General features: G+C 38.0%; 1 protein-coding gene across 1 annotated transcript in view; it reads right to left on the bottom strand.

Moving 5' to 3' along the window:
* atrnl1b (attractin-like 1b) overlaps positions 1–25,134 on the bottom strand; it is a 93,339-nt gene that overhangs the window by 26,981 nt on the left and 41,224 nt on the right. The window contains exons 18-22 of the mRNA XM_010784725.1: positions 23,995–24,152; positions 19,432–19,493; positions 14,892–14,970; positions 6,707–6,814; positions 6,456–6,527 (exon numbers count right to left, since the gene is read on the bottom strand). Coding sequence (XP_010783027.1) covers positions 6,456–6,527; positions 6,707–6,814; positions 14,892–14,970; positions 19,432–19,493; positions 23,995–24,152 — 479 coding nt within the window. The remainder of the gene's footprint in view (positions 1–6,455; positions 6,528–6,706; positions 6,815–14,891; positions 14,971–19,431; positions 19,494–23,994; positions 24,153–25,134) is intronic.

Below are 25,134 nucleotides of genomic sequence, written 5' to 3'. Positions count from 1 at the left end.
CACGTCGCTTTGTGAACACAACTATTCTCTCATTTTCGTCACCTCCTTGACCTTGTAGTAAACTGATCATAATGCATAAATGAACACAAAGACTGATGAACATGTAATCATAATAGGTAAAATCGTAGTGTAAATTACTATGAGAAGACGTAATGTAATACCCTCGGTTTATAAAATAAAATGAGGTGATGTACTTAATTGTGATATAAATGTTCGATAAACATGATATTTTTGTATATTTTACGTAAAGAAAAAAATATACTTTAATAGAATGACATAATAATTAGATGGGTCATAGTTCACATTTCATTGATTTACACAAGAGTTAAGATTTTTTGAACCGTGTAATTTTATTATTGTACATAAACACAACTATTTTTTGTCTACAATAGGTTACTATTGTGGACATTGTTAGACGTATGACTCATGAAAATGAATATAATAACTTCATATATAAAATAATACTATCATGAAGAGATGAAAATTAAGTATTAAAATGAACTCCATGAAAATTCTGTCATAAAGATGATAAATGAGTAAGTATTCATAAAAATCATGAAGAAGGTGGAGATTAGATAAGTAATAAAATGTAGCAACGCAGTGTAGGCGGGGCAATCGGCTTTTTTTTGGCCAATGAGATGTAGGAACGTCGTCACCTCCTCGGTCGACCACGGTGTGCTTTTCTTTGACGTTGCCATTTTTGTAGCTCCTCCGTTTACAAAAATGCTGTGTATAAAAATGCTGCAAGCTTGCTTCTAGATATATATGCGACGCTAGGGATGATCTCGTGCGCGATCTTGTGACGATTCTCTCTGACCAATCAGCAGTCGAGAGTGTTGACGTCACTAGATCAGCCCTGGCCCTGGCCTGATAGAACCACGATTTTATGGGGCCGGAAAAAGATGGAAAAAGTACCTGCTAGCCGGTGCTACGCTATATGGAAAGGCCACCAAAAACTGGCCTGGCCGCTTGAGGACGATTAAACGGGGCTACCCGCTGCAGTGGAAATGCGCCATTAGACACCCCGGGCCAGCATAATGTAGGCTACTTTCCACTTGCCCGCTCGGGCCACTAAAAATATTGGTTTAAAAAAAAAGAAATGGTCCTGTAGTATAGGTATTTTGACAAGCAATTTTGTTAAATTGTTTCGTTTATTAATGCTACAACATAGCGTTTCGTAAGGCGTTGTCGTTGTTGGATGAAAAGCAAACAGCTGTTTTTGCTGCGGAGCGCGAGCAGTCTCCCATGTGGGAGCACGCTCCTTCACTACAGACTTTAGCGCCACCTAACCATTCGCCAAAGAAGTTTTTAATACCAGCAGTAACCGGGCAAGCGCCGGGCAAAAAACAATCTTCAAATAAAAGAATGTCACTGGAGGAGTTAAAGGAGAGTGACAGGGAGTATGAGAAGAAGAGGGAGAGAAAGTTTCAGCCAGCTTGATTGATGGAGTTGGCTTCAATATGATGCCAAGGTCTTTTGTCGGCTCTGTACATCAATGCCGATTCTGACAAGTAAGTGAAGAGTAGAACATATAAAGGTATTGGCTATAGGGAAATGTCCCAGCAGGTTAGGATAATGAAGGTTCTAATCTAGGCTATTACATGTCTAACTCCTAATGACAGGAAGGCAGAAAGTGCACTATACAAATAGGCCTAATAATACTCATAATAGCAGACATTTTTTAACAATGACCACAATATAATTATTTTAATAAACCAAATATGAACAATTGAGGAAAATTAGGAAGAACTGATGAATCAAATGTTGTAGTACAAGTAGTAATGTAGTTTCTGCACAAATTATTATTGCAACAAATATGTTAATTTTCTTCATTATTAGTCGATATTTTGGACGAATGCTCTTGGGCCAGTGGAATTGTACCCTTAATGTCTACCCCTGCATTGGGTATTAAATGGATATATTTAATTTATTACGTGGCAAACGCCATTTCAGCCTTTGCTCCAGGGATAGCAATGTGTTGATGACATTTCTTACACATTGTCATGATCCCCAGAGAATAGTACTTCAAACTCTGGTCTCAGACTTTTTTATCTAACGCCAATTCGGCCTGACTATTAAATGGATTGCCTTACAACATACAATATGAAACCGGTTTACGTTTAGATTATATTCAATCAGATATTTTCTCTTTGACACATGGTTGTTTACTCTCTTTGTTGCCATGTTACAAAGCTATTACTGTAGTTACTGCTCTACCTTGCACCATGCTCTTGTAACCTAGGAAGCCATTATAGCAACTTATTTCTTCTTGCTATATCTGCAAAGTGATTATATTAATCTAGGATAATCATCCAAAATTCATAGTAAAAAATCCCATCAATAAATCATTTCAATTACAGAGGTGGCTTTTTTTTCTTAAATGGCTGTCTCCATTTTCATATCTTTCAAATGACACAGCCTGCAATTCGACCATGCATTAATCAAGCTCATTCATAATCACACACACACACACACACACACACACACACACACACACACACACACACACACACACACACACACACACACACACACACACACACACACACACACACACACACTGTCTGCATCCCGCTGACAGGTGTCATCCATCACACTAGCTTTCTGTTAGCGCTTCCATATGTTGAATGCCGGCCATAGTGATGGAGACATCTGTGACACCGCAACCTGTGGGCCCGGATTGGCTCTCTGTCCAACAGCTGTTGACATCTTGCTCACTAAAAGCAATGTCCATCTCCTGGGGTTTCAAATGGACCAAAAATGGAAAGAATTGGCACAAAGGCTGTGGTAATTTGCTCTCGGACCAGCTGGAGGGTCTCAGTTAGAAAAAGCTGGTAATAACTAATGCAGTGAGATCAGTGCAAACGGAGAAGAAGACCCTAGAAATGAGTTCAAATGGATGTGAGGGATCATTTTGGTATGGAAGTCCTTCTGTGTTTCCTGTGTTAGCTGGATCATCTATTAGTTGGGTTATGATATTCTAAAATATGCTCCGAACTATGTCCATAAAGTCAAATTAATGTACGTTTATATATTCTTACATTAGCAATTTAACCTGTACCCAAATCAACCGTGTTTTAGACTCGAAAACACATTGAGGTAGAGACTTCTTTTATCATATAGTTTAGTTAAAAACAAAAGCATTGCCTTCACTTACTCAGTGAACGCTCTGAGTTGGATGTACCAACAGATCTGAAGGATCAAATACAGAACCATTAGTGCTAGCGTGACATCAGTGTCCTCTTTGACATCAACAAATGCTTCCGATAGCTAAGTGCTGCCAGATGCTGACCAATCAACCTTTATAAAGAGAATTAAGCTCATTTCATATGGTTCACCTTCAGCTGGAGCCAGGGCATGTGATGGAGCTCTATGTGGGCCAACGCACACTGAAAACAAGTAATTCTTTTGAGATGAGTCCAAAGCACACAGGTATATTTAAAAAGATGGTTGAGTTATGACCTTTTGCTCCTATATATTCAAATTTGGGCTGTCAAACGATTAAAAATTTTAATCAGATCAATCACAGCTTAAAAATTAATTAATCATGATTAATCACCATTCCAACTATGTCCAAAATATGCCATTTCTTTATGTATATTGTTGTGGGAATGGAAAGATAAATGAAAGAAGGCAGATATATCCATTTAACATACAGTATGTATGTATGTTTATGATAACATTGTTCTGTGTGTCAAAATGAAAGACAGCCCACACACCTATCAATCATCAAACCGTGGGGTCTTATAGTTGTACCGATGTATATAGAGATGTACTACAGCAAAAGTATTCTCCGTCGGGACTTCCTGCAACAACACCACGCCGTTATCTTGATTCTGATTGGCCAGAAGACATTTTCAAAGATGTTCTATTGAGAAGACAATTACTACGTGTCTTCAGTTTTCAAAACCGTTTCTAGTCTTCGGTATTTCCAGACAAGTGACTACTGAAATCAATCTTACTAACTGCTGTCTGTGCAATACTTTAACATCATTTTTCATGGTGGGGCTAAGCCATTTATTGGTATGGCTGTAGCCTACCCCAGCGCTGCCACTGGTGGGATGTATGGGGCGGGCCATTCTACACATGCGTTAAATGCGTTAAATATTTTAACGCAATTAATTCAAAAAATTAATTACCGCCGTTAACGCGATGATTTTGACAGCATTAATTAAAATATATCACAAAGCTCAAGAATAAATAAAGAGAAAATGTTCTCAAATCTCAATGTGTTTGGCAGCCATTCCATTCCAGTGTCTCTTCAATTCCAACACAGAGAAATGTTGACAGTAGTTTATAGAATAATAAAAATAAATGTTCATTTTACTCAAACACATAACTTTAAATAGTAAAACCAGAGAAACTGATCATTTTGAAGTGGTTTCTTAAATCTTTCCAGAGCTCTATTAGGGCTGTGCAATTAATCGTATTTTAATCTCGATTCCGATTTTGGCTTGCAATGATTACGAAAACAACGTAATCGAAATAAAACTATTATTATTATTTTTTTTTTTTTTTTTATTGTGTTTTCAGTTATTTTCAGTATACTGAAAGTTCAGGGTAATCAACTGTTAAAAACATACTGTTAAAAAATATTTTTCAATAAATTGATGTTTTCAAAGTAAATGGATAATCGTTTTTAATAATCGTGATATCAATTATTGACCAAAATAATCGTGATTATGATTTTTGCCATAATCAAGCAGCCCTACTCTATAGATACTTAATGCAATTAAGTATATGCAATACATATTTTTTGCAATCAGAGATTTCAATATAAAAAAGTTCTATGGCAACTACATGTCTGAAAACACATATTTTCAACAGTTAAATAAGTGTTGCCTTTTGTTTACCTGCAAGGTGTGTTTTGTATGACCTTTCAGAAAATGAATAATGTTATGTGTGTGTACTTTACATCTGGACAGCACGCATAAAGTAATGCTTCTCAACTCATTGGATGTCATTTGACACAAACTTTGTTTGCTGGATTTACCATTTAGACAGCAGTTAAAAGATTGTTTTCATAATGCCTTTATATTTTAAATAATGGGTAACATTTGGAAATGTGCCTGTATCCCGAATATACCGTGTACTATTTTACTAATTAGCATTCAGGATAAAGCTGAAATACATTCAGGACACAGGCATGTCAATCAGGTTTCTCAGGTGTTTTCTCTGGCAAAACTGTGATACTAACTTCTACAAAGCTGTAGGGACATCTAAGGGAAACTGAAAGTCAAGCATTCCTAGGTTCACTCTGCATCTTGAAAGGGTCAAGAAACAGAAGAGTGAAGACACTTTTCCCCACTTATCGTTTCCAGAACAGCTTTGGGTATGGTTTACACAGCAATGCTCTCCAGTGGATGCAAACTCTCACACTTTTGCAGAAGGTGCAGAAAAGGGAGCAACACTCCTGGTATAAATGCTTGAATTGAACAGATTAAAGCATACATTCTGAGGACAAGTGTATAATTAACCTTTTAGTTAAATCAAGGCAAAGCAATAATCTCTTAAACTGTTCGGATTCAGAAGGTACATAGCTGCTCTAGCACAACAAAAAAGTGCACTCAGAGAGCTAAGAAGCATTGTTTTTCTCCTCTTGCCCTTCACAACACAGTAATGCACGGTGAGTACCACTCAGCATTATACATTAATAGCTAATGCAGGGGCCTCTTTCCTGGTTGCCACAGTGATTTTATTCCTCTCAGCGGCAGGTGACACAGAGGTGGTTCTGGCTGAGGAAACACTGCTGGACCTCAGATGTCAATTTGAGGATGTAGCTCCCCATATTGCTTCAAGCTATGCTTTTATCCCATGTGTCACCGAGCCCTGGACTGTGCTAAGCGCCAGATTTCTGAACTGCGTTCTATTTTTATGGGAGGTATTCACATGGCGGGAATAAATAGGTGAGGTAGGGACTGGATAGAACATTTCGGGATGAGCATGTGAGCCTAATGAAACACAATTTGAAGGAAATAGCATGCGTCACGTTCCCAGCAAATAACCCTGGAGGAGAAATGATGTTAAATGAAGACATGCAGACTACAGGTAAAAGAACAATCATGACATGTTCAATAAAGCATCCTGACGTCATCCTTTTAATATCAGAGCAATCTTTTTTCAATTCAGTGAAGCTTTTCAAAGTAATGACCACCTTTTTCCTAATACAACCATAACCTTTTTTCTTCATGATGACATCATTTCGCATAAAGAACATTTATAACATCGATTGAAAAATGTCAGCAAGTCTGTCGCCCTGATTGCAGAGGACAATTCATAGAGAGAGAGACATGGGAATAAAGGACCATCGATGGCCGATTTCTCATTGATGTGAGAAGTGGATAAAAGGCAGACTTATTGCGATTGGAGGGCATGAGTTGGTTGAGTAGATCACAATAACGTCCAATTATGTGGCACAACAAAACTATTGTAGCGATGTCAGTGGAAGCACTTACAAATTCTGGATTGAGATTCTCCAATGGGCGTCTTTGGTGCTTTGAAGGACTCAAGAACACTTTGGGTGAAATCTGTGATGGTGAGATGAGGACGATACAAAAAAAAAAGTGCCAGCCTGTAATATGGTATGCAGTTGTTGTTAACATTAAGTCTGTCTGTCTGTCTGTCTGTCTGTCTGTCTGTCTGTCTGTCTGTCTGTCTGTCTGTCTGTCTGTCTGTCTGTCTGTCTGTGTGTGTGTGTGAGACTCACTTCAACCACAGGACGCAACAGTTCCGTTTCTTCTCCCCTGGAATCCAGTGAGAGCGCGACTGAGGCAAACGGACGACTGGCCATCTGCTGACGCTCTCTCATCAGCTGCTGTAATAACAAACACAGAAGGAGTTCGAAATATGGTTAAATTAAATAACCAAATATTAATAAATATAAGTTTGTACATTGATTACATGAAATATAGCATCATATATCAATAGGAAGCACATTGGGGGTTTGTATGATGTTGAAAAAACTGAAAAACATATGTTTTATTTCAGCCTTTTTCATAAAGAGGACTTACAGGAAGACACTTAAATCAATACCATGCATAAAAACACAACAACTTCTGACAGTTGGTAAATTCCAATTTCCCTAGTGCCATAAATACACTATATTTATGCAATATCCATATTAATAGAAATAAGTACAATATTATTTAATTGTGCCTCTAAACCCACCAAGCCCAGAATAATTTGAGGATTTTGTTGTCTTTCATTTTGTATTATAATATTATAGACCCTTTTTTTCAATATTCAAAAAACAAACTCTCCGCTTAGAAATGACACCATTCCTGTTACCTAAACTGTAAAGAAACTACACTCTCTTGTTCCCCACTAATCAATATTGTAAAACAACTAGCACCATTTCATCAGCAACGCGGTGTCTGATCGATATCTTAACAAGCCACCATTTTAGCGCCAAGGACATCACTGATGGGTATTGGATTTGTGATGAGCTTAAGTGTTGAGCATTAGGAACTAATTGTACTTCAGATTACAACGCACACAGAGCGGTTGTGATGATGGGCATCAAGATGTGCCCGTTCTTTACTGAAGAAATAAAAACAACATGGCTGCATATATTAGCATGCCTGGCTAACTAGCTTACTACCAAACGTAAGCTTGTTAGGTATTAAGCTAGTTGTATCTCAGCATTACTTTCAACTAACATCACGGATGCTGATGACGATGACCTAATCTTTTATTTTCAAGAAAAATGTACGCTAGAGGCGGTAGGACAAGAAACGTTTTTAAGCTCCTTCCTGCTCCTGTTGAACATGACAGAGATTATTTGAGAAATTTGTGTTTTTGTACCTTGAACGTTTTTTTTGTTGTTGTTTGTTTTGCTTCTCTTTGTTATAATTATTGTTGTTTCTGACATGTTCAATAAATTGACTAATACAACAAACAAAAAATTTGATTTACAAAGTTTCCCTGTCTACATGGAATTTTGTTGGAGCCTGCATTTTTGCTTGGGAACGGTTAGCTTTAGCAATCTTTTAGCACGATTTTATTTCAATTGTCTATACTAAGTGTGCATTTAAGACACTTTTAATATGTATTTTGGTTCAAAATGTGTCAGATGGTTTTATTAGAAAGTCAGGCAGAGACATTGATACTGATAGCTTATAAAGTTAGCTTCAGCAAATAAAATCTGAAGGCAACATATTTGATTTCAGCGGCAAAATAAATGGTCATCAGCTAAAGTGAGTAGCATACATTTATGTACTGTGGTCTTACATTTATGTAAATCCAAGCATTGATTTCATTGTCCACCTCTTTAATGATTTTCCAGGTACACTTGATTGTTTTGCACTTTCCAATTATCTCACATTACCCGTACAATAAAACTGGGTCAATAGTGTTATGGCTCTGAGTTTTCTGGTGGTCTTGAAACCTGAATAGGAATTTGTCCTTGGTGTAGTAATGAACCCTGGTATTCTTCTGTCCAGACCCCCCACACTCACTCACTCTGAATTTAATTAAGTATTCATTAGTCTGGCTATTAATTGGCAAATTTCAGATGAGGTCTGGAGAGGTTGATAGCATTGTACAAGCGAACAAGTGGAGAAAAACTAAATCTTAAGATGACACTCATGAGGAATCAATGTCCCCATCTATGTGACAAACGGAGAGAGCCAGAGCACTGTATTTGTTTTATCAAGTCGTTATATTTCTGTTAGGGGTGTACACAGGAAAACATGGAAATAGTGTTATTCAATTATGTCAAAAACCTTGATTAGATATTTGAAAGCAAACATTGCCTCATTATTAGTACTGGCTCATGCTGTTCTACGTCCAGCACTTCAATCATCTGTGGCTTTTTATAGAGGTCGACTAAAAAAAGACCTTGCACAGGCTTACAAGCAAAAAATCAAAACAGCATGTTTTCAAATATAGCTGATCTTTAAGAAACATTTTGAGTAAATGCACTCTAACCTGTCTGAAACACAGGAAATGGCAGAAACCAATGTAATGAAAAGCATTTTCTTCTTGATATTCAACAGTGAAAATCACTTCCTGACACAATGATGTCTTCTAAATGCGTGTTAAAAGTGTAATGTGTTTATTATTTATTTGAAAATGCGTAGGCTTCCACCTTTTTTTATAAAATAAAAGAAGTCAAAATGTAAAAATGCAAAAACTGAGAAATATGGTCAGTGGGTTTTATTTATGTTTTGTGAATCATAAATAAGGCATTTTTTGTATCGATGCAGCCCATAATGACGCATTTTGAATGATCAACACTGGCTAGTTGTCAAGGCTCACTGAAGGGGGAGTGAGTGAGAGAATTGTTGAATCACTCTGAAAACATTCCCTGGGGGAGGTTAAGGTGGGACAGAGAGAACAACAGCCACATGAAATTGAGATTGATCACGCGATTGATTTTTCTTTTTGAAGCGTTGATTTCTAAACTTTAAATCAAAGGGCTCGGGTTAGATTGTTGGACATCTCTACTATTAAACATCAAAACCAGCAACACCAAACCGCTACATTTAAGCTGCTGGGCCACTGCAGGTCAAAATGAGAAATTTTTGCCCTTTTCCAAAAGATAAAAGCAAGATGGAGGGCCCGGCGGGGTTGTTGCAAAACAAGAAAACAGCTCGCGGCTTATTACGGTTTCCAACACAAGAGCCTCAAATCCAACAACATTCATCCTAAATGTCAGATAGCAGTAATGTTATTTATCATGTTGCAGAATGCATTTATAGCAAAAAAGGAGAACAGAAGCTTTTGCTTTGCACAGGCATCAAAGAATGTGCTTGGAATACAATCATCAAAAGGCCACTGTATTACCAGATAGACTCCACAAATGAACACTACTGTAAGTAAAAGACAAAAGGCAGGAGTGGACCCTTCGAAAGCAAAAACTCGTTCTGATTTGGTGAAGAACACAAGCTGGAGCCATTCACTTTTGCGATAAGGGTGCACTGCTATGCCTCTTGATTAACTTGGCAGATGAGTGCATGAATTATCTGTCTTTTGAATACAGCATTTTGCTCCCTTCATTGGATCCTATAAAAGGGTATGTGTCATCCCGCCTCTGAGCATTTCCTACACCTAAGCAGGTCACTTTGTCCTTTTCAAAGATCACTGGCTGTGCCCACAAGGCGCTGCCCTGCAGAAGAAACTGAAGGAAACAAAAAAACGGAAAATAAAATAAAACAAATGCTTTCACAATCTGTACAAACAATGGGATTAAAGGACTAAACTCAATGAAGATATTCCATCACTGTATGCCATACTGATATGTTTGGTGGTTTTGTGTAGGCTTAAGAAGCAAGAACTCAATGAAATAGAAAAACTTAAAGTCGTGGTAAAAAGATAAGTAATAAGGTCCAACTCTAACATATTCATTAAATGTTCCCTTGCTGTAATTTCTTTTTGCTCATTAGTGGTACAGTCCAAGGGTAAACAATATCCTGAGTTCCTATCCAATATCCTAATCACAGGAACGCTCAATCATCTGTTTCTTTAGAGGAAATTATTAAAGTGCAAACTTTAAAGCCGAACACGGGACAATCAAGGTGACCAGGGGCTTAAGAGCAGGGTAATCTGATTATAGCAATCGATGGCCGCTGATTGAGCTGTTCAAGGGGCATGGGAGGATTATGTGGACAATGTGTTGCTTTCAGACTTGTCAATGCAAGCACATAGATAATAAGAGTTGTGTTGATCGAAATGGGTGGTTTACAGTCATTAGTATTACACTGAGAACGTATGTATGTTCTTTCCTTTTACAGAAACAACACTTCGTTCCGAACAACTACAAATCTGGATGTAAAAAGCCAGTAAATAAAGCCAGCTGGGAGGGCATCAAAAGGAAAATAACACTAATCCCCTTAAAATTATAAACCTGGACCGCAATGCAACTTTATCTGCCATCAAATATGTGCAAGCTGACATTCTCTTTAATAATATCAGTGTTCAAGTTCTGTATTTCTACCGTGTGCCTCACAATTGTTATGACAAATTATAAAATAATTGTCACCGTGAATTTCTTGGTGACAATTCAGGTAGTAGTTGATAAAATAGGTAAATAAAAATGTGATCTGTTGGAGGTGAAAGAGAAAAAGGTATTGTATCAAACCAATAATGTCGTCACTATAGCAACACCACTATCGTTGTTAAATAATGTACATGAGATTCATAAGGTTCAAGAAAAGCGCTAAAGAAATAAAATGTATTATTATTATTATAAGACAATAAGAAATTAACAACATCAGTGAAGCAGAAAACATATATGTGTTTTAAATAAATATCCTTATTATTTAAGTGTCGATTTATGGAATGCTTAAAAAAATGACCTTTTTATGGTAACGGCTGCTGAATAATAGTTTGGAGGGCTTTCAGAGTGCCGCTCACACGGTGTTGCAAGCGTTTATGCACGTGTTGGTAAGAGTGTGTGAGAGAGATAAAGAGAGCATTAGATAAATCCACATGTTTGTGTGTAAGACATCTTCCGTGTTGTAGTCTTGTGAAATGTCAAAGCCCCCTCCCCCCCCCCGTTCCCCCCACAGGTAGCTTCAAAGAGGTCAGCCCTCGTCCTCCTCAGTGGCATTTACAGCTGCCGTCTTTTCATCCCTTTGTCCCCCCCCCACTCAGGACCCCAGTCTCGTCACTTATCCTCAACTCAAATAATTCAAATACAACCGTTGCCCCTTTGCAACCAAGTCCTTTCAACTCCTGACAAAAAAGAGAAAGTGCTTATCCAATTAGTGCATTAGTGTGCTGGAAGATCTGCTTTGAGTGGATAAGAGCACTCCAGGAATTACACATTTACCACCTAATGTTTCTTAAGAGGCTGTTTTTCTTATCTTCAGCTAATTTCCACATTACAAACAGACAATGGCAGCTTGGTTTAGAACAAATATTCATGTCAAATGTCTTGAATTACATTTTTTTTTTTTTTAACGGTTTCATTTTAACACATAGCTGTTTATGTCAAGCAGGAAACAGTAGGACTTCAATAGATTCCACACCAGGAAGCCAATCCAAAAAGATCAATCACTATCAGACTTCCATATGTCACTGGGCTGGATCAGTGACTCATTATTGTCCCAGCTATCTCTAGAGGCCTCATTACCACTAGTTTATTCCATGTACTTATGTTAAATGGGGGCTTGTGAGCTTTAGATGGCCTCTAGCCCAAATCCTCCCTGTCCATATTTGGACAAGCCTCGTAAATGCATGGGCTGATCACAAGCCCTTTTAAATGAAACAGGCATAACACTCAGCCAATCATCTGATACCATACAAGACTCGCTCCTGTCTCTCAACACAAGTGAGTCATCACAAATTCCATTGAAACTCTGATTCTAACTTCACTTTATGATGGGATGCTGTATGCAACAAGGCTGACGGCTATTATTACAAGCCATTTGGGAAATGATTTGTTATTAGTAATGCCATCAAAAACTGGATCACTTTTTTTTTGTATGTGATTAACGTCAAAGGGCACTCTTTTGATTTAGCATTGGACTCCTATAACATTGTAGGATGGACAGTTAAGGAACAATTTAAATCGTAGAGCACAACCAGAGATTTTTTCTTTCATAATCCCTTGTTCTTCATTTACAAAAACTGGTCAATACAAATCTAATGAACTGTGATTTTTGTAATTGGCCATATAAAGAAGAAAGGCATTTAATTAAGACAAATGCTGATTGTATTGTACCATATGAGGAAGCTAAAAATAACGGCACAGTTTATAATTGTTAATATTTAAAATGTCTAAATGGCGGAAAATATAGAAACATCTTTATATGCTTAACTAAAAATATACATTCATATAATACTTTAAATTTGACAAGAACAAATGCACTTTTGGTTTTGTTAACCGCGGCATGAAATTGTGCGCACTTTGAATTAGAGACTAATACTTTAATGTATAGTTTCCCTTTAAGAAAGCAAATAAACATAAACAAAACAAAAATGTACTGTTCCATATACATTTTTTAAAGAGAGATTTATTACGTCTGCACCTGTCTGATAACAGAGTAGAACAAATGAGAACAATATTTAAATTGGAGGTTGGTCAGAGGACAAACTGTTGTTTTTATTTGTATTCAATTCTATGATAAATGTGTGTTTGTGTTAGTAAATGGGTAATTTTTGTATCAGTCATAATGGTGGTAATAAACATAAGGCTATACACCTATATAAAAAGCTTACATTGATTGCAGCTTGAGGTCTGCAGATATAAAAACAGCTATAGTGGTTTGACCTTATAGCTAAAAACATTTCAGACTCGAGTACTTACATAAGTGGATGCCCCATTCCAAACATAAAAGTATTTTACTCTGGCAGGGTGATAGACAGACCTTAACTACTTTAGATAACATCACTTCAAATTGTCCTGCTGGTTTTAGACATGTGAAATGTTGACAGCCACATGAGATGTTAAAGTCTACAAGCAAAGCTGAAAAGGCACTGAAGCCCTGAAGACTGTCACAGCTTTCAGGAAGAGGTGAACAACACACAGCTCATCTTTACATCTTCTGGTCAAAAGTAGGGCAGCTGAAAATGCCACGGCAGGAACCTTAAGGTATTCTTTTTCTCAGCTTCATAAAGCCATGTGGCAGACATTTTTGAGAAACTGGTTAACCAGTATGACCGCTATATTTTGAACCTTTAACAGGATTTAACTGCATAAAGAATTAGGCTAGTCAGATTGTAGCTACAGTTTTAAAACCTTTTCAAATTAAACCTGGATAAATCACAAATCAGCAGCCAACTAAAGCTGTAGGAAAAACCCAACAAAAAGGTTTAGGAGTCAAATTCAGAAATAAGATCACTATGAGGAAAGTAATGTTTTAAAAAAAAAAGAAGGTAAATAAATAAATAATGTCCTGTTGCTAAAAAAAAGTTTAACGTAACTTTAATTAATAAATACAAGCTGATGCTTCATCCACAAACAACTGTCAGTCCTTCAAAGAGAATGAGAAGTATTTTGTTTGGCTGGTGACAAAACTTTTCAATCACCTGAAATTGAGAGATGAGAGATCTTAATTTAAATATTAATCTGTCTTCATGTGGCAGCTGAAGGGCAGTGACAAACAGATGACGGGAATGCCAAGAGCAGACAGCAAAAGTGAGCAGAATTTCAATGACGTGAGCCCATCTGCCTGCATTAACTTTTATTGACTTTAATTCTTTGGATAGGCATGATTCCCGAGTTGCGGTAGCTATCATTCTTGTTTACTTTCATATATCAATTACAGGGTATAAAAATGTGGTTCTTTTGATAATCAATGTCATGCCCAAAGGGGAAATAAATTGTGGGAGTTTTATTAGCAGACTGCGGGTCATAAGGCTGGATGAGCACCAAATGAAACTTGCTGATATCAAGTATCTGACAGCATCTAGGAGAATATAGGATTGGGTCTGAAGAGATGGAAATGATGGCAGCTTTTACAGAAACCAGGAACCACCACATGCAGTTTGAGTTCACGGCTGAATTTACATATATTTGCGCACTTCCTCCATTTCCTTACTTCTTCTTTCTTGCTCTCTTATTTATTTATTTTTATTGCCAGTCATCTCATCTTTCATACCCATCTTTTCTCAACCCCATCTTTCAAAGAAACTCTGAATATTAATGTTACTTTCTATCCCCTTTTCCTTGAGTTATTCACAGTATCTCGAATTACTTCAATCATTAATTTCTGAATGATCTCTACTTTAAACCATATTTACTTTTAGAGAAAATAAAACTTTATAAAATGTGACGTCTTGGCCACTAGCCATTGACACATACTGACCTTTTCGATTGTTGTTTAGATTTTAACAATAATGCTGCCTTAGCTAGCATATTGTTAAAGTATTTCTACAATGTTAACTGCAAGTTTTTTAAATATTGTAATGGTCATATGTCCACAGAATGTGTTTTAAGGACTTACTTCTCTCCGTCGTGAAGCCCAGCAGGTCTGTTTGATCTTCCAAACCACTGCAGCCACCAGGAGGAGAGACAGGAAGCAACTGGAGGAAAGAGAGGAAACAATATCAATCAGCATGACTTTAACTAATAACATCTGTACCTGAGGAAGTACACACATATTTCCATTGCATATAGATAGCGGTCAACCCTTGGGTATTTAAAAGCATCATTAGATACTAACAGAATATGAACATGCAACCTAGAATATTGTAAGATTATCTACAATATATATTGGATTTTTTAACAAATGTTGTGGTTTTACATTCTCTTCCAAGCATTTTTTAGGAATGTACATGTCAATCATTTGTATTTTCACACTGTTTTCTTGATATATTTAAACATTAACGCACACATTTGAGTCTTTCCTCATGTCTGCCAAATAAGTTTGACTTTCAAAATGCACACATCTTAAGCTTTTAATTCAGAAAATGAATTACACAGATTTCTATCAAGGTTATATGTCCTGTACTTATTGTGCTGCTTTGCGTCCTACATCTATATGCATTGCACACGTTTTTTGATTTTATTAAAGCCTTTACTGTATAATAGGTGATCTAGTATTTTGTGAAAAACTACTTAGCAACTACATTGAGTATGTAAGTCGGAGGCAGTCGGGCATTCGCGGCGCCCTACTCAGGTTGGTGTGTCCCGCACCGTCGTTGCTTTACGGCACATTTTCACACCTCCCGCGGCCGATTCAACAAACAAAGAAACAAAGAAAGCCGTCAAAGAAATCACTCTGATTGGCTGTTGCCTCTTTTGAATGACGAATACACACTACCGCTGCCTGCTGGTAAGGACAGTTATTGCCGTTCGTCGACTGAAGTCTTTGACGTGTGTTCGTAGGCGGGCGGCGTTGCCGACACAGGCGACGTAGCGGACGTAAAAGTCGGGACGCCTTCGGTACGCGTTCTTTGGTCTCAGGTTGGTGTGTAGCGGCCTTAACAAGTGACATGTAATGTAATGTAACATGTAATTATTACTGCCTCAAACAGGGTAGACTTGAATATTCATAGTAGGGTTGCCAGAAACTGACCATGATCAAAATCGATTATTCGGCAGCCCTGGCGAATAATATTCGATTATGGGGACTGTAACGAATATTCGAATAATAGAATAATCACTGGCATCCCTAATTCATAGTTTGGCTCCTACTTTAAAAAAACGAATATGATATGATATGAAAAGGTATCACATCAATTTCTTGGCAAACTGAATATTTTGGCCGATTACTTCACTTAATAACCCAAGAGTAAAATCATTAGTCAAGGGAAATTCAACAAGGTCCGAGTGCTGCTGGAATATAAAAATATGACTGATTGAAAGCTTCCACTTCATTATCCTGGTGACAGATGAGAGCGGTAGGATTATTATGGGCTGAAGGGAAAGAGATCGTTGTCACAGCAACACATAAGACACTGATCAATGTGCTTTGGTGGAAAAAAACATGGCAAAAAAAACCTCTTTAATCGATATTCATTTACTAACACGGATTTGATGATATCCTTCTTTCTATTCTGTACCCACTGGATGAGAAGGACTCTTTTCCTGTTTTCCAGGAACAAAGAAAATCATATTTGGATTTGAAACCTATACCGTAATGTAATATGACCAATGAGCCCTCGTCTTCAGGGACATGCCACATTTCTAAAAGAAAGGGCAGCCTGTTCCAATAAGCACCTTTCACCAGAACCACATGACTAGCTCTAATATCACAGGCCCTTTTGTTTCATATTTTAACTCGCAGGCTTTCATTTTGCCGGCCACACCTGCAAGTCAATTGAACGATAACGTCTGTGAGGAGCGTGATAACACTTCAGCCTCTCAAATAAAGCAAAGAGTGGGCCGCCAAGCTTTAAAAAAGTAGAATTTATTTGAGAGGTACACCCTTTCATTCTTTTAGAAATACTTGCACCATCTTAGAACGCTTTGAAGATAACAGTGAATGGAGAAGGGGGGAGCTGTGTGGGCTTCAATGACATTTCCATGTGGCAGAAGTGACAAAAATCCCTAGACAGGTGTTTGGCTTTCATCATCACTATTTTAGACAGCTAAAATCCTCTTTGCTGTTCCTTCTGCTTCAGCTGTTAATAAAGCAGTTCTGCAGTCATTCACGTTCTATCGCCTTAAGGTAGTGAAGGACACAAGTCTTCAAACAAAGGATGCACTTAAGTTATCTACAAGTACTTATTGATGTCCGATAGTTAGTAACAGCAGGTGTTAACTTAACTACTCATGATGAAAGCAAACAAGCAGTCGCACATTGCAATTTTCCTAATTTTACTGATCTCAGGAAGGTTTTTAGTAGTACACAGCCAAATATGTTACTTAATATAGTGTAACTAAAGAAAATGTTGAATACATGATCATCTCTGTAACCACAAGGCTACAGTTACCAAATGGGAAAAGCAATCAATATTTTCTATACCTGCTTCCTAGATGCTTTATAGGCTGCTAAAACATGATCCTCTGTAGAAAAAGCAACCTTGAAATGCCAAATAGGAACACATAATTATTTCTTGTAGGGTAGCAAATGATATAGTGATCTACAAGCCAGAACTTCTTTAAAAATATTAAAATGTTATTTACAGTTTTTGTTCAGTTTTGAGTGAAAAAAGTTGATGAACAGATAACGTGTGCATGCTTCTTAATAAGTCTACTGTGTATGGTTGGAAAACAAAGAAATAAATCAACTGTGTACACAACTAGAGATTCTGTACACACTGTGACATGAATGACACTTGTTAATTAGTATAGATTAGACCCTGGGGTTCCACTGCAAGTGTGAAGCCATGTCCTATTAGACTTTATACAGTATCTAATCAGAACACACAAAACAATCAGACTCTCATTAGATAACAACTTAGTGCTGTGCAAGTAAATATTGTGCATGAAATCACTTAGACAAGGTAGCAGTGTGGAACATTTGTAAAAAAAAAATACTGTTAAACGGCGAGTATTGAAAAAGCTTGAGGGGATAGTTGAATAAACTTGGAAGAGAAAAACAACAGAAGGAGGGACAAGCGTGTGTTAGCAGTCATGGCATCATTTCTTCACCCCTATCTCTCATACAAGGAGGTCTAGAAACCCTGTGGGGTGATTTGACATGTTGTCATCAGGCTGATTATGTTTCCCGCAGGTTCATCCCCTCAAATCCTCCCACACACCCACACACACACACACACACACACACAGACGCGCTTGTCACGGCCTCATAGCCTTTCACTCACTTTTGAGTTCGTGGGTGAGTGAGAACCGGACAACAAGGATGCAGAAAAGACTTGAGAGAATGAATATAATCTGCACGATAATGGGAAAAACAAAAGAAATTGCCATGCATACTGATGGGAAACGATTTACGCTGGTACACTGGGAAATCTATGTGCTGTGTCATGGATTCCTTGGGGTTACTTTTGATTATATTAAGAAGAACTAAACTGATAGAAACTAATACTAAAGGAAGGATAATACACAAAAACATTCTAAGGAATAATAGTAATGCACAGGAAAAGTGCTAATTTGTTACTTTAAAAAGACAAACTACATGTTTCCCTGTGCCCTTTTGTGACCCTATCTAAAATGTTTTTAGATCAAATAAGCTGTCCTTCTCCCCTTTCGCTCCAAAAATCCCTGAATTCCGGTGTTCAACTGTAATTTGATCGGATGGAGGCAGAAGATAACTGATCGTGTGACAGCTTTTCGGGAAAGTTATTGTTGGCTGGGCAATGACGGGCAGGTGCCTTGGGCAAAGACTGTCTTCTATTCCCACCTTGACAGCTACACAGATAATATGTTAGTCCATCGGGAGCACACCTTGAAATAAAGTAAACGCACATTTATACACAGAAACTGCACTACGGTCAGGAACTATCAGTGTTAGGGGAGAAAATGAAAGGTCACACCAATAACAAAGAGTTAAATATTCAAACCACTATAGTTTATACACTGCTGGTTTTGCATACGGTAACCAAAGCTTTGAGAGAGACCTCTTTTAAAAAGGGGGGAGTCAAAGCTGATCTATTGAAGCTTCTAAAAAAGGCCGATATCTTACCTAAAGCATACATTTTCCAATTATACTCGCATCCTCTTAATGTATTCAGACTTCAGTGCCTTTGAGAGAACTCAATTGACTCATTTTCAACATTTCAATGAGAAAAGATTTCCATCGCAGCTCTACGGATGAAAAATGATTAAAGAGCTCCTCATATCTTGATCGCCCATGCCTGCTCTTTAGATGGCACTCGCAGAGCAATATTCACCTATTTAATTGGTCACTGGCTGCTTCATTTGGCACTCCAAAAAGGAAAATTGCTGCCTTGAAGACATAAGAAGCATTTACATGTATTTGGTTAACAGAACAGGCTCAAGTAACTCAACAAGCCCCGAGAGGCAGGAGCGGAACAGGAAGAGGTGGCGGGTCAAATTCTGGATGATGCTTCTTGACTGCTGAAGAGCTGAATCAAATGACATGAATGAGTGTGTTACATATTGGACTCACTCACCTGAAAAATGTAACAAAGAACTGGACAAGGTCCATGATGCTGTTGTGTTGCGAGAAGGCAATCTAGAGGAGGGAAAGAGAGAAGAGAAATTATAAAAACATCTTGAAAAATGGATATATAAATGACTATACTAAAAGGTTAATCAGGATTAATCAGTCAATACAAATGGGGTTAGGGTTAGTAAACCTGAACTTTATATTTAAAATGTATTGAGAATGTGTGATAAAGAATTTTATTTATTTTTTTAAACTTAGTTTTTATTATTTTCAGGAAAAACAATACAAACAAAAGTAGTGTCAGAGATCAAAGAATTATCTATACATAATGTAACTAAGGTCAGGGTTCGCTGTGACTTAGTGAAGGGTCTTGTAGGCAGTCAACTTGAACCGTTTCTTTTGATAAAGAAATATTTAACTCTAAAAAAGGGAACTACTTAGCACAGCCAATCTTGAGTTTATTTTCGGTGGACGTGTGACATTGTGAAGGGGTTAACGTGATCTAGTGTTGACAGTTCACGTCGGCAGTAAGAGCAGAATGGACCCTGGTCACTGGAGAGAATTCTTCACTAAAAGCTTCTACTTTTTAGAAGATTGTTGGACAAAGATACAAACAAGGCAGAAAGCTTTCTTTTTCAACACAATCCACATGTTATAAAAAATAACTTTTTGTTGCCTTAAAGCTTTGGATCATATTTATTAATGCATTTTGATGCAAAGGTATGTAATGTAATGCAGTGTTGCTTTAATGACTCGAGGCCAAAGAGGGAAAGTGCTGCAGTTTTTTATTTTACGTATTTTGTTTCTGCATTTAAGACTACCCCAAAACATCCCAGTTCAATAAATTACTGTAAGTGAGAAAGGTACAATTATAGCATTAACACTTTAATTGTTCCCTAAATTGAAAAATATTCTATTAAGTGAAGATATACAACATGTAGTGAATCTCTCTTATATATATATTATATTAGCGTATTTATATCAGCAGTAAATAACATTTTACCTTCATCAAAAGAAGGATTGCACATACCCAGCAGCTCAATCTCATCTGATAGGCCACATCATAGTGACACGTCATTATCTACTGTAGATGCTTTGAAGGCCTTTAGCCCTGAGAGCATCAAGACAACACAAAGTCATCTGCAGCAGTACTGTCCCCCCCCCCGGTTCGTAGCACGGAGGGTTAAGCAATATGGCTCAAAATGAGCTTTTAGAGGTTGATTATGTGCGTCATAGTGGATGTTATGAATACTGATGAGGCAGAAATTCAAAAGCAATGATTCTTGGTGATTCAGATCAATGACGGACGGTTAATGAATTTGTTATATGTATTACCAGGAGAAGAAGAAAAGTATGTTTGTTTTTGCTTATCACTCAACTATCTTGTAATTGACAAGCTACAGGGCTAAATATATTTGTCTTACACAAAGTTCAAGTTGATTATAGCAGTACAGAGTCTAGTGTTCTTGTCTAACGTCTCCAACCAATTTTCTCTAACACTTTTAGCTACATAATAAGATCAGTGATCTGAAATGAGATGCTCGCTGACATGGATAAAATGACTGAAAAGCACACATGTTTTTCTGGCGTTTTTAGTAAGTGGGGCAGTTCTTTCAGCGCTGGCAGGTCTGCTTTTCACATATTACGAGGTCAAAGCAATACGTTTGGGGTTAATCTAATTTCAATTCATCTATGTGAGCCGATCAATGGCATCATTTGAAAATGTACTTCCATTACAAGTGGACTTTTATTACATCGAGTGGTCCTCTTGGGTAACAATTATACGAACACATAATGATGTCACAGAAAGCTGAAAACCTCGCTTTGCTATCTTTACCAACATTGAAATGCTTATTTGTATGGGTTAGGCGCCTAAACACGAGGCTCATAAGTGCATTCTCAATTTCTGCTTTATCTCGTGCAGGTCTACGCTCTCACCCCGACATCATAAAGGCAAGCAAAGGAAGAGAGACCCTATCCTGTTACAAAAGCTATTTGCTTTAACAGCTCAGGCCAGTCCATAATAAATAAGTGACTGTTGGCCGGGAAATCTAATAGAAAACTATTACTGGGCCACCTCCACAGATGGACCGACCCCTGAGATATTATCACCACGGCGTGGTCCAATCATCTACCTTGTAGAAGGGAGGCACAGAACAAATCTAAAAATCAATACTTGGACGCGTGCTAATTAGCAAAAAGGGAATTGTGTGATAATATTAGGAAAGCATCTATCATGTTGCTGAGTACAAGTGTCTCGCTTAAATGTACAATTTCTCCAATGCAATTTTTGCAGACTAAATGGCTTTTTTTGGCATACATAAATCACAAGCTATTAGGTGATTATGGTCAAGTTGCCAGAAACTTTAGTATTTACGCGTCTGGCAGATATGTAGGAACATTACCATTTATTTAAAAGCCTGCAAGAATAAACCTTATTTTTTGAAACATTTTCTGACAACAAATGAATGATTGTGTTCCTGCTAAACCAAAATAACTGAAAGCAAATTGTATTTATTTTCCCTTTGTTGTATTTTCGGCACATCAAAGCCTCAATCTCCTCTATTCAGAAAGAGGGGTAGGAAAGGTTAAACGGCGCTTTGCTTTTGCCTGCACAAAAAGGAGACAGCTGTGCACCTATGCACACTAACCATCCCTCATTAAATCTGTAATTAGAATAAAGTGCACTTGAAATCACCCTGAGCAACAACAATAAGCTCCTGGGGCCGTATTCACAAAGCATTTTATCTTACCGCTAGGAGTGCTCCTAACTCGCGCTAAAACATTTTACGTAGGAGTTTTTTCTTAAAAGTATTCACAAAGCCGCTGAGACCTACTCATACTAAGGATAAATCACTAAGAGTGAACTAAGAGTGACGCGCTGTTGCTATGGATGACGTCGATTCTCGTGCATGAGTTTAGAAGCGGTCAGTACGGCGATTGGTTGTTCAGAGTAGGCGGTCTCGGTGAAACTCATCCGCAACATCCCACAAACGAGCCCACTAAATCACCGAAAAACAAGGAAATAGCCTAGGCTAGAAATGTATTCCTATCCAATAGTTATGGACAGTGCAGTTAGCAGAATACACGCATGATGACAAGTTTGTGCAGACCACGATAATGACGTTGTATATGCACGTTAAAGAGAGAGAGCAAACAATAAAAATACGTAAATTGCATTAAATCGAGGAGGCAATTAAAAGCACCCTGCAAACTATTATCCAATGAGCATATTTCCAGCACTTAAACACTTTCAATAACAGCCCATACCGCCGTTCAAGTCCCCCTATCATGATGAATGAAAACAATCTGCGTGTTGATGGAATGTACTTTCTTTCTATTGACGAACACGTCCTCATCTTTTGATGGCGCAATTATTTTTATGTGCGTCCCGTCAATAGCACCGACCACACCGGGCATACCTGCATTACCATGAAGTTGGCTTTGATCCTGTGTAGTTGTTGATTGTCCAAAGGAAACCGGATAAACTGTTGGATGATATGTGGTCTAGAGAGCGCGTTGTTGGTTTGGTTTATGGAACAGCTGACTGATGGTTGCGATATTCCTAAATCGTCGGCATTGCAAAGTTGCATTTTCCCTGTTGCTAAATATCGTAGTGTTGCCAAACATTTTATTTCCGGACTAATCGGGTTATTCCTGTTAGTCGGGGATGTTATTGCATCCCGCACTAATTCCACAACAAGTTTGATACCCTCACGATTTAGCCTATATCTCTTGATCAATTCACAGTCTTCCATTGTCTCCAAAACATTTCGTCTCTCAGTCATTTTCAGATTCTTTNCGCAATTATTTTTATGTGCGTCCCGTCAATAGCACCGACCACACCGGGCATACCTGCATTACCATGAAGTTGGCTTTGATCCTGTGTAGTTGTTGATTGTCCAAAGGAAACCGGATAAACTGTTGGATGATATGTGGTCTAGAGAGCGCGTTGATGGTTTGGTTTATGGCACAGCTGACTGATGGTTGCGATATTCCTAAATCGTCGGCATTGCAAAGTTGCATTTTCCCTGTTGCTAAATATCGTAGTGTTGCCAAACATTTTATTTCCGGACTAATCGGGTTATTCCTGTTAGTCGGCAACAAGTTTGATACCCTCACGATTTAGCCTATATCTCTTGATCAATTCACAGTCTTCCATTGTCTCCAAAACATTTCGTCTCGCAGCCATTTTCAGATTCTTTGTGAATAGGTCTTACTGAGTTAGGAGTCCTCTCGAGGACTTTTAAGCTCTCCCAGACTTAGGTGCTACTTTTAGGCCTAAAATACTTTGTGAATTGCTCTTAGTGAATAAAATTAGGAGTCCTAAATTTAAGACTGACACGCCCATTATGCTTAGGAGTTTCTCCTAAATTCGCCAGTTAGGAGCTACTTTTAGCCCTAAAATCCTTTGTGAATACGGCCCCTGCTCTCTGTATGCATGTAGGAACAATTGTTTATCAATGGAATGACAATGTACATACTGTAGTGAGCAATTTAGAAGGCAGCATAGCAACATAGATCAAGAATGATGATTAGTTCACTGTGTTTGCTGCTTCACCCTTACCTGGATCTTGATGGGCCATGAGAAGTTACTGACGTAGACATAAAAGGTGATGTTGGGGTTGCTTCTAAAGGTGTACTTCTCACAGGAGAAACTGTCTCTGTATTCCTTGATGTTAGTTTTGGACACGATGGGCACTTCCTCTCCAGAGATGGTTCCAGCTGTTGGGGCAAAGAGTTAACTTTGAGCACACTTACCTACATACAGACACGGAGTAGCAACGTATCATTATGAATCCATTAATGGGTTTATCAAGCCATTTGGGACAGGAAAGCTCTCATAAGCAATTCATATTATTATGTCTTAAGTGCATTTAGCTTCTTTTGGGTTGACCTAAAACAGTCGAGCTTTTATTTTGTAATTATACATGCCGTCCGTATTTAATTGTTAAATGGACGTGGGAGAAAGGCGCAGCTTGATAGAGGGAATGTGTGCTGCTGCTGCCCATAGGTCAGGACTGAGTCATGCTAGCACATAGTCACCATTTGAATCCATTTCACCACTCTCCGCTAATGCATTGAGTATATGTGAGACCTAGAATTTAGCATGTTGTTCCCTTGGGCGGATGCAGCATGCGCAGATCCACAATTATTTTTTATGAATACTTGTTTGTGTCCCGTTATGTTCAGTATTCACAAGGGAGTGTACGTTCATTTAACAACAGCCTAAAACTGGTAAATAACATTAAATATGGCCAAAACGGCATTGTAAACGTTATAGTGTTTTTAATAGTTGAATAAAACGAATTAATCTCCAAGCCACACTTGAATTGAAGTCTGTTTTCCTTCTATTTAATGTTTCAAGTCATTTCTTATTCTTCCTCCTGTTACTGGGTCCTCAACATTGACATTCCAACCCACAGCTCTGAAACAAAAGGACTGAAAATGACAGCTTCAGTGTGGCTACGTGAGCATGTTTATCTTAATTGAAATCACCCTCCTCCTCCCACCCAAAGGCGCTCCGACGCTCTTGTCGGTTGGGAAGAGGCTCCCGTTCCTTCTTAGAAACAATATCTTTGTGGGGGAAAAGGGGACCCAACTTCAAATATTAATGACGGCGGGTATTCTGAAACAAAAGGTTAAGGTGGCGAAAGAGGGAGCTGGGTGTTGTTACGTAGAAAGGTTGGAAGAACATTGGAATTGG

The sequence above is a fragment of the Notothenia coriiceps genome, unplaced genomic scaffold, assembly GCF_000735185.1.
Source record: "Notothenia coriiceps isolate Sejong01 unplaced genomic scaffold, NC01 NC01_scaffold00026424, whole genome shotgun sequence".
NCBI lineage: Eukaryota > Metazoa > Chordata > Actinopteri > Perciformes > Nototheniidae > Notothenia > Notothenia coriiceps.
This window is presented reverse-complemented; position numbering and strand designations above follow the sequence as displayed.